Source organism: Budorcas taxicolor, chromosome 5, assembly GCF_023091745.1.
Source record: "Budorcas taxicolor isolate Tak-1 chromosome 5, Takin1.1, whole genome shotgun sequence".
Taxonomy (NCBI): Eukaryota; Metazoa; Chordata; class Mammalia; order Artiodactyla; family Bovidae; genus Budorcas; species Budorcas taxicolor.
In genome coordinates this window covers 132,470,782-132,481,485 of record NC_068914.1, presented here as the reverse complement: position 1 = coordinate 132,481,485, position 10,704 = coordinate 132,470,782, and the positions used below count along the sequence as shown (strand labels likewise).

General features: G+C 38.5%; 1 protein-coding gene across 1 annotated transcript in view; it reads right to left on the bottom strand.

The window, feature by feature from the left end:
- Positions 1 to 6,900: 6,900 nt before the first annotated feature.
- SLCO1A2 (solute carrier organic anion transporter family member 1A2) overlaps positions 6,901 to 10,704 on the bottom strand; it is a 50,653-nt gene continuing 46,849 nt past the window's right edge. The window contains exon 14 of the mRNA XM_052640097.1: positions 6,901 to 7,117. Within this exon, the coding sequence (XP_052496057.1) occupies positions 6,901 to 7,117 (217 nt within the window). The remainder of the gene's footprint in view (positions 7,118 to 10,704) is intronic.

The window sequence follows — 10,704 nt, the reverse complement described above, 5'->3', positions numbered from 1 at the left end:
TGCAGCACACCAGACTTCTTTGTTCTTCACCATCTCCCAGAGTTTGAGCAAATTCATGTCCATTGAGTCAGTGATGCCATCCAACCATCTTATCCTCTATCATCCCCTTCTCCTCCTGCCTGCAATCTTTCCCAGTATCAGGGTCTTTTCCAATGACTCAGCTCTTCACATCAGGTGGCCAAAATATTGAAGCTTCAGCATCAGTCCTTCCAATGAATATTCAGGGTTGATTTATTTTAGCATTGATTGGTTTGATCTCCTTGCTGCCCAAGGGACTCAGCAGGAAACCTTTATTAAAATTAAATTTCCCATTTAACTCTAATGTTTACATTGGGATTTTTTTTTAAAGTCATAATCCTCTTAAAGTATAGCACATGGAATTTGTTATGACTTTTTTTGATTCCTATTCTAAATAAATATTCACTTTTAACTTTATTTTGTATTCATCATCTTGAATTTAGTCAAAATATTTATTTATTTATTTGGCTGCACCAGGTCTTAACTGCAGGATCTAGTTTCCTGACCAGGGATAAATCCTGAGCCCCTTGCATCGATAGCATGGAGTCTTAGCCACTGGGTCACAGGGAAGTCCCCATTTTGAATTTTTTTATAGGCCTTTCTCTCAAATTTGGTAAGCTTAAAAATCCATAAAACTCAGCCCTGCCTCTGCTAGTGGCCAGGCTCTTTCTGCCTCCCTGCCACACCGTGTGTCATCATCTTTCATCCTAGTGCTTCCTGTCACTCCTTGAGTCTAGCATCCTCACTTCCCAAAGGAAGAAGGAAAAAGGGCAAAACGTCTTCCCGGGAAGCTTCGCCTTCTTATTTTGGAAAGAAATCCCTTCCCATCTATGCCTCTGCCAGTATCTCATTGATCAAAGCTTGGAGTCTCTGTAACTGTAGCCAGCAGCAAAAGAGATGTTCTTAACATTTGTTTCTACCCTTCTGTAAATCAAAAAACAGTGTTAATCTTCTTTTATCAACCCAAAGTCATCATTACCCTCAAGACTGCATGAGAAGCTTTTGAAAAAAAAAAAAAAAAACCTCTGATTACTTTGTGATTCATCTCATGTCCATAGGGTTTGAAATTACTTTGTGCTGTTTGTCATTCTGTCATTGTTTTCTGAGTATATGTATTCACCTGATAAAATGGCACCAACTTGAATTTTACAGCCTACAACTTAGTTTATTACCATGTCCTCACATACATGCACCAACATGCATATCCTCTAGAACCAAGTATAGAAAATAAATTGTTCAATAAACAGCCACTGGAGAACCTTTGAAGCTCTCACAATTGGAGGACTCAGTTTCCTCCCTTTCTGTAAAATGCCTTACTTCCTTTCATATTGCTTTTGCTGATGTGTTCTCTGTGAAACATTACATTTTCATTGTATTTTACATGCACAGGGAAAGTGAAGTTGCTCAGTCATGTCCGACTCTTTGTGACCCCATGGACAGTAGCCTGCACCAGGCTCCTCCGTCCATGGGATTTTCTAGGCAAGAGTACTGGAGCGGGTTGCCATTTCCTTCTCCAGGGAATCCTTCCTGACCCAGGGATCAAACCCAGGTCTCCTGCATTGTAGACAGACACTTTACCATCTGAGCCACCAGGGAAGTGGATCGCACGGAAAAGAAATCAGAATATAAAAGAGACGAAAATGCTTGTAGACTTTTGGATCACAGCTATTCTGACTGGCATGAAATGGTACCTCACTGTGGTTTTGATTTGCATTTCTCTGATAATGAGCGATGTTGAGCATCTTTTCATGTGTTTGTTAGCCATCTGTATGTCTTCTTTGGAGAAATGTCTATTTAGTTCTTTGGCCCATTTTTTGATTGGGTCGTTTATTTTTCTGGAATTGAGCTGCAGGAGTTGCTTGTATATTTTCGAGATTAGTTGTTTGTCAGTTGCTTTATTTGCTATTATTTTCTCCCATTCCAAAGGCTGTCTTTTCACCTTGCTTATAGTTTCCTTTGTTGTGCAGAAGCTTTTAATTTTAATTAGGTCCCATTTGTTTATTTTTGCTTTTATTTCCAGTATTCTGGGAGGTGGGTCATAGAGGATCCTGCTGTGATTTATGTCGGAGGGTGTTTTACCTATGTTCTACAAGCAATAAATGCTGGAGAGGGTGTGGAGAAAAGGGAACCCTCTTATACTGTTGGTGGGAATGCAAACTAGTACAGCCACTATGGAGAACAGTGTGGAGACTCCTTAAAAAAATGGAAATAGAACTGCCTTATGACCCAGGAATCCCACTGCTAGGCACGCACACCGAGGAAACCAGAACTGAAAGAGACGCGTGTACCCCAGTGTTCATCGCAGCACTGTTTATAATAGCCAGGACCTGGAAGCAACCTAGATGTCCATCAGCAGATGTATGGATAAGAAAGCTGTGGTACATATACACAATGGAGTATTACTCAGCCATTAAAAAGAATACATTTGAATCAGTTCTAATGAGGTGGATGAAACTGGAGCTGAATATATAGAGTGAAGCAAGCCAGAAAGAAAAACACCAATACAGTATACTAACACATATATATGGAATTTAGAAAGATGATAACAATAACCCTGTATGCGAGTCAGCAAAAGAGACACAGACGTATAGAACAGTATTTTGGACTCTGTGGGAGAGGGAGAGGGTGGGATGATTTGGGAGAATGGCATTGAAACATGTATACTATCATGTAAGAAACAAATCACCAGTCTAGGTTTGATGCAGGATACAGGATGCTTGGGGCTGGTGCACTGGGATGACCCAGAGGGATGGTATGGGGAGAGAGGTGGGAGGGGGGTTCAGGATTGGGAACACGTGTACACCCATGGCAGATTCATGTTGATGTATGGCAAAACCAATACAATATTGTAAAGTAAAATAATAATAATAATAAATAATAAATTTTTTTAAAAAAAGAAGAAAAAAATAAATTAAATTAAAAAGAGAGACGAAAATGCATTGCTGTTTGCATCTCTTCCTGGGTCTGATGCAGCAGAGGCAACCACTTCTCTGTGGTTCTGATAAGATGTGTTTGCCAATTTTATCTGAATTTATCATGATTAAAACACATTTAACTCTGTGCTATAAAATATGAAAAATTCCTCTCCTTCCCTTTATGCTTTTCCCCGATTTTCATGGTTTTTCTAAGTACTTATTTGTAAAGTTCCTATAAATATTAGTTATATTTACAATTATAAATAATATATTAAATCATTTCTTATTCCAAGAACTTAGGCTCCTCGCAATATTAAATAAGACCATGAATGACTCTAAGCTTCCTATTACCTATTTCCTGCTGTTTCTCTCCTCTACTTTCATCTGCTATACTTTTACTTCTGCCCTATCCTGAGAGAGGCCAAATGCCCAGAAAAATAATTGACTTTCCCAGGCTTCTTGAACTTGAACAACAGAGGTCAGGAGTGGTCACAAAGCATTCCAACACTCAAGAAGCATCAAAAGAGAACCCTACAGCAAAATGCCATCTTTCCCAGCAAGGAATAAGGGTGAGCCCAAGACACTGGGTCCAAAATCATCTCTCTTGACCTACTTTGCTCCATTTAGGGTATTCAAGTGGGTGAACCATGCATACAGTTAAGACTCAGCTTTCCCTGATCACTTTAAACCCATCAATAGTAGTCAAGAAAGAGCCACAGGTACTCAAGATTCTGCTTTTTCAGTTTGCCTCCGTGACAAGGAGTCATGAGGGAACCCAGTCATGACACCACCTGATTTTGACACTCATGGTCTTGCCAACACCATCTGCCCCGAAATCCATCAGGACTCATCTCCCTATGTCAATTACCTAAAAATTCCCAGAATTCCAGATGATCTCTCATTCCCTTTATTCTAATTTTCATTGTCTAGTTTCCATACTTTCAATTATCAACTTTTTATCTCAGACGTAAATTTTGAAATCTTCCCACTTTCAGTGAGTCCTCTGGAATTCTGAGTCCCTCATCTCCAAAACTGTTCATATTCTAAAACTCATAAACCAGCATTTTTTTTTCACAGCTTCAGCCTCACCAAAATCTGGGTTTCTCCTGAGGACTCTGCTTCCCCCAAAAGCTTCTCATATGGTAGCTGTTTTTCTCACAACTCTCTGGATACAAGGTGAGTCCTTGCTTCTCTTTTACCTTCCAGACCACTCTCCCCATTTCCTCCCTTCCCAAATACAGCAGATCCAAGTTTCATTTCACCCTAATACCCAGTGGTCCCTCATCACAGTTGCCACACCTCTCCTGAGTTGGAACTCCTCAGTTGCAATGATTTTAGCTCCACTCTCCAGTGTCAATACTATTCCTGCCTTGAATCATGGTTCTTTCTAAGACAGTCAGAGATGAAATCTCAAATTTCACAAGCACAGAATTTAACTTTTAATCCTCCACTCAAACCTGTTCTACTCAGTCCTCTCTGTTGCTTTCTTCTTAAATGATGCAACCAATTTTCAGGGGATTGTATTGGTCTGCAAAGTTTAGTTGCTAAGGTTGAATAGCTGAAGAAAAAAAAAATCCAACAATCTTTGCTACATGATTTTTAATTACTTGATTAAGTTTGTCAGTACTCTGGAAAAATGAGAAAATATATGATATGAATCACAAAGGAGGGAATGAACGGAAAGCAAGTGATAGCATATTAGTGAGTCAGTTCAGTTCAGTTCAGTCATTCAGTTGTGTCCAACTCTTTGCGACCCCATGGACTGCAGCATGCCAGGCTTCCCTGTCCATCACCAACTCCTGGAGTTTACTCAAACTCATGTCCATTGAGTCAGTGATGCCATCCAACCATCTCATCTGCTGTAGTCCCCTTCCCATCCCCTCTTCAATCTTTCCCAGCATCAGGGTCTTTTCAAATGAGTCAGTTCTTTGCATCAGCTGGCCAAAGCATTGGAGTTTCAGCTTCAGCATCAGTCCTTCCAATGAACATTCAGGACTGATCTCCTTTAGGACAGACTGGTTGGATCTCATTGCAGTCCAAGGGACTCTCAAGAGTCTTCTCCAACACCACAGTTCAAAAGCATCAATTCTTCGGTGTTCAGCTTTCTATATAGTCCAACTCTAACATCCATACGTGACTACTGGAAAAAGCACAGCCTGACTAGATGGACGTTTGTTGGCAAAGTAATGTCTCTACTTTTTAATATGCTGTCTAGGTTGGTCACAACTTTTCTTCCAAGGAGCAAGTGTCTTTTAATTTCATGGCTGCCATCACCATCTGCAGTGATTTTGAAGCCCCCCCAAATAAAGTCTGCCACTGTTTCCCTATCTATTTGCCATGAAGTGATGGGACCAGATGCCCGATCTTAGTTTTCTGAATGTTGAGTTTTAAGCCAACTTTTTCACTCTCCTCTTTCAAAGAGGCTCTTTAGTTCTTTGCTTTCTGCCATAAGGGTGGTATCATCTGCATATCTGAGGTTATTGATATTTCTCCCGGCAATCCTGATTCCAGCTTGTGCTCCTTCCAGCCCAGCGTTTCTCATGATGTACTCTGCATAAAAGTTAAATAAGCAGGGTGACAATGTACAACCTTGACATACTCCTTTTTCTATTTGGAACCAGTCTGTTGTTCCACGCTAGTTCTAACTGTTGCTTCCTGACCTGCATACAAATTTCTTAAGAGGCAGGTCAGGTGGTCTGGTATTCCCATTTCCTTCAGAATTTTCCACAGTTTGTTGTCCACACAATCAAAGGCTTTGGCATAGTCAATAAAGAAGGACTAGATTTTTTCTGGAACTCTCTTGCTTTTTCAATAATCCAACGAATGTTGGCAATTTGATCTCTGTTTCCTCTGCCTTTTCTAAAACCAGCTTGAACATCTGGAAGTTCACGGTTCACATACTGTGAAACCTGGCTTGGAGAATTTTGAGCATTACTTTACTAGCGTGTGAGATGAGTGCAATTGTGCAGTAGTTTGAGCATTCTTTGCCATTGCCTTTCTCTGGGATTGGAATGAAAGCTGACCTTTTCCAGTCCTGTGGCCACTGCTGAGTTTTCCAAATTTGCTGACATATTGAGTGCAGCACTTTTGCAGCATCATCTTTTAGGATTTGTAATAACTCAACTGGAATTCCATCACTTGGATAATTGCATTGATAGCTTTAAGTGAGTTAGTATTATTCTTTCTGTGTTATCTCTGCCTGATGCTTCCTAAGGCCCACTTGACTTCGCATTCCAAAATGTCTGGCTCTAGGTGAGTGATCATACCATCATGATTATCTGGGTCATGAAGATCTTTTTTGTATAGTTCTTCTATGTATTCTTGCCACCTCTTCTCAATATCTTCTGCTTCTGTTAGGTCCATACTATTTCTGTCCTTTATTTTATAAAGGACAGAATTTTATAATCTATTTTAAAAGAATCATTTCTGGAATGAATAGGAAGGGTTAAAGAAAAATTCCAAAATAGAATAAAAATATTTAGGCTTCTTTCACTTAAAGTCTTTGACTTTGTTCACCTCTTTCACTTTGTTCACTTAAATTTGAGCAAAATCCTTAAATATTCACATATGAAGAAAAGAATTTCAGTCTCCTAATAATCATCATATCAAAACAGGATTTCAATAGAATTAAATAGATTTTCATAATAGGAAATTTTTAAAAATAATTTGGAAGGGGTGTGGGAAATATTTTGCATGAGTTAAAAGAGAAATTGTTTTAACAATTTAACATAAAAATAAAGCTGGTTCTAATATCCTGTTTTGTTTATAAATGTCTCTCTGAGGAAAATCTCAAATGCCATTGTTGCCTCAGAAATACTATCATGAATATTTTTTCTCCATGAGTTAAAAAAAAAATGTTGAGGTTCTTAAAAATAAGGAAAAGTTATCTGCAGTACCTCTATTGATTTTAAAAATGATTAAGTTGTATTGTGTTCTCCAATTCTGGAAAGCATGATATAAAAGAGTATTATAGCTTTGTTTTCAATTCATCATCATTCAAAACTTTGGCATTTTGATCCACTTCTTTGCCCTCATTTTCCTTCCCTTTATACTTTGCCACAAGCATAGTTTCTGAAGGGGCATTTTCCTCAGGTAGTCGATACTTCCTCAAAATAAAGAGAATCAAAAAGGCTGGAATATAGCTCGATCCTCTTATTGCTGCCGGTAATCCAAGATAGATGTATCTATTTAAAAAAAAAGTTAAAATGTATTAAAACTTATGAAGATACAACTAGCTTTGCATATTTTTAATTATTAATATTTTACCCCATAAGGACAACAGCAGCTAATCATTTTGCATGTCAGCCTTAGGAATGAATCCCATGAATATTAGGAATGAACCTCATGAGCTTTCATTCATTAGCTGATGAATTCTAACTTTTGTTAAAATGATTTGGGGAATATTTTATCCAGGAAAATCAAAATTTATTTTCCTCTTTTTAATTTTCTGTTACTGTTTTTATTTTATCTTTTTACATTAAATATACCTTCTAAATTAAATTTAATACTGACAGTGATAGCAGTTTTTTTCAGTGTTTAGCAAGAATGCTTCCAAAGAATCACCACTAATTGTAATATTTACTCCTGTGTTTCCTTATATGATCTTCATTAGGTTAAGGAAATTGCTTTCTCTTCTGAGTTTGCTCAAAGTTTTAGTTTTGAATTTGTAAAATATCACCAAATCATTTTTCTATATGTAGTTAGCAGAATAGCCAAGACTATTATTATTATTCTGAACAAACTCTATTTGTTAGTTTTTACACAGTAATAGATTCAATTTGTTAACTTTTTGCATGTATAACTAAAATCAGCTTGTACTTTTTGCCTTGTATTGAACTTGTCTAATGTCAATATCAAGACTGCATTAGCTTTATAAAATGAACAGGGAAACTTTCCTCCTAATAACTTGTATTATGCAAGGATCATCAGTTCATTGAAGATTTGTAAAACTTGCCTTCAAAGCTTCTGGACTTGATGCCTTTGGAAGATGAGAATTTATGGCTCATTCACATTTTTTAATGACTATGAAAATATTCATGTTCTTTATATATTTATAGTAAAAAAATGAAGATCATGGCATCCGGTCCCATCACTTCATGGGAAATAGATGGTGAAACAGTAGAAATAGTGTCAGACTTTATTTTTGGGGGCTCCAAAATCACTGCAGATGATGACTGCAGCCATGAAATTAAAAGACACTTACTCCTTGGAAGAAAAGTTATGACCAACTTAGACAGTATATTTTAAAGCAGAGACACTACTTTGCCAACTAAGGTCCGTCTAGTCAAGGCTATGGTTTTTCCTGTGGTCATGTATGGATGTGAGAGTTGGACTGTGAAGAAGGCTGAGCACCGAAGATTTGATGCTTCCGAACTGTGGTGTTGGAGAAGACTCTTGAGAGTCCCTTGGACTGCAAGGAGATCCAACCAGTCCATTCTGAAGGAGATCAACCCTGGGATTTCTTTGGAAGGAATGATGCTAAAGCTGAAGCTCCAGTACTTTGGCCACCTCATGCGAAGAGTTGACTCATTGGAAAAGATTGATGCTGGGAGGGATTGGGGGCAGGAGGAGAAGGGGACGACTGAGGATGAGATGGCTGGATGGCATCACGGACTCGATGGACGTGAGTCTGAGTGAACTCCGGGAGATGGTGATGGACAGGGAGGCCTGGCGTGCTGCGATTCATGGGGTCGCAAAGAGTCGGACACGACTGAGCAACTGAACTGAACTGAACTTAGTAATACATATTTATCTTAAAAACTTCTACTTGATATGCTTCCAAATTACAATGTTTAAAATTCCTAAGTATCTGTATTTATATTTTTCCATTTTTAATAGTGCTTATTTGTGCCTCTTCTCTTTTTTTGCCTTTCCAGATTGTTGTTATTCTATTTTAATATTTTCAAAAGCACAGTTTTTTTGTTATCTCTATGGCTTATAGTCTATTTATGAATTTCTGCTTCTTGTATTCATTTTCCTAGTTCTAAAATTTTCTCTTCTTAGGAAACATATCCAGAATTAAAGAAAAAAAGAGTTAAACATATTTATTTATACTCATCACCCAGGTTTTTTAAATGATTAAATTTTGCCATTTTTGTTTCAGACCAATTAAAAAGATATTAATACATTTAATTCCTCTGTGTATTCCTATGATCCTATTATATTCTAACCCACTCCAGATATAACACCATGTTGAATTTTATGGATTTTGTTCCTACTTTATTTCTATAGCTTTAAAATTACACATGTATCCACTCATACTTTATACAATTATTGCATATATTTTTACATTTTAAATAATTGGCATAATATTATGTTTTTATTCTGAAATTTTTTTCTATCAGTCCACCATTTTAAAACTAGGCTTATACATGTAGTTCTACATTGTTCATTTTTAACTATTGAACTACATTGCAACATATGAACATAAACGCAATTGTTTCGCCCCTTTTCTGTTTACCCAATTCTGTCCCCTCTAACTTTAAAAACCTAATTATAGTAAAGAAATCACTAAACAATTGAAACTAATTCCTGATTTATGCTTTCTTGAATGTACACCATGTGTTGCCTAACCTGTTGATTCTTTTCCTAGATAAAAAGAAGTAAGAATGAAGAACTAAATAGTTAAAAAATGATAAGCTCTCTGCCCTCCAACAGCCCTTTTAGCAATCCTGCAGGAAGATCATTCAGGCAAGATAACACCTGAAGAGAGAGTCAGCCAGTCTGCACTCAAAGGAGAAGAAAACAGAACCAACTCTTCTGCCTCGATGATTCACTGAGATCCTTCCCCTCAATATTTTTCCTTTAAAAACAGTCATGACTGAGCAGAATCCTTGGAGTTGGTCTCTGGACATGAGTTCACCTTCTCCCAAGATTGGCAGCTTTTCTGACTCAAGCACATTTCCTCTCTACCAACACTGCCTCTAGCAACCAAATCTGCTGCTGCTGCTGCTGCTGCTAAGTCGCTTCAGTCGTGTCCGATTCTGTGCGACCCCATAGACGGCAGCCCACCAGGCTCCCCAGTCCCTGGGATTCTCCAGGCAAGAAAACTGGAGTGGGTTGCCATTTCCTTCTCCAATGCATGAAAGTGAAAAGTAAGAGTGAAGTCGCTCAGTTGTGTCCGACTATTCGCAACCCCATGGATTGCAGCCTACCAGGCTCCTCCACCCATGGGATTTTCCAGGCAAGAGTACTGGAGTGGGGTGCCATTGCCTTCTCCGAACCAAACCTGAGTTCGGTAATAAACACACCACAGCTTACTATCCATTTTCCTATTGGACACTTTCGTTTGGACACAGATTTTTTCTAATATTAACAAAACTGCAATAAACCTTGGTTGACATGTCTGCTTGTGCATGTGAGCAACAGTTTCTCTAAAATATGTGTAAGGATTTTAGAGGATGCAATTGGGCTTCCCTGATAGCTCAGAGGATAAAGCATCTGCCTGCAATGCAGGAGACCTGGGTTTGATCCCTGGGTCGGGAAGATCCCCTGGAGAAGGAAATGGCAACCCACTCCAGTATTCTTGCCTGGAGAATCCCATGGACGGAGGAGCCTGGTGGTCTACAGTCCACGGGGTCGCAAAGAGTTTGACACGACTTCACTTTCACTTTCACTTTCAACTTAGTAGAAAGAAAGAAAGGAAAGAAAGAAAGTGAAGTCTCTCAGTCGTGTCCGACTGTTTGTGAGCCCATGGACAGTAGCCGGCACCAGGCTCCTCCATCCATGGGATTTTCTAGACAAGAGTACTGGAGTCGGTTTCCGTTTCCTT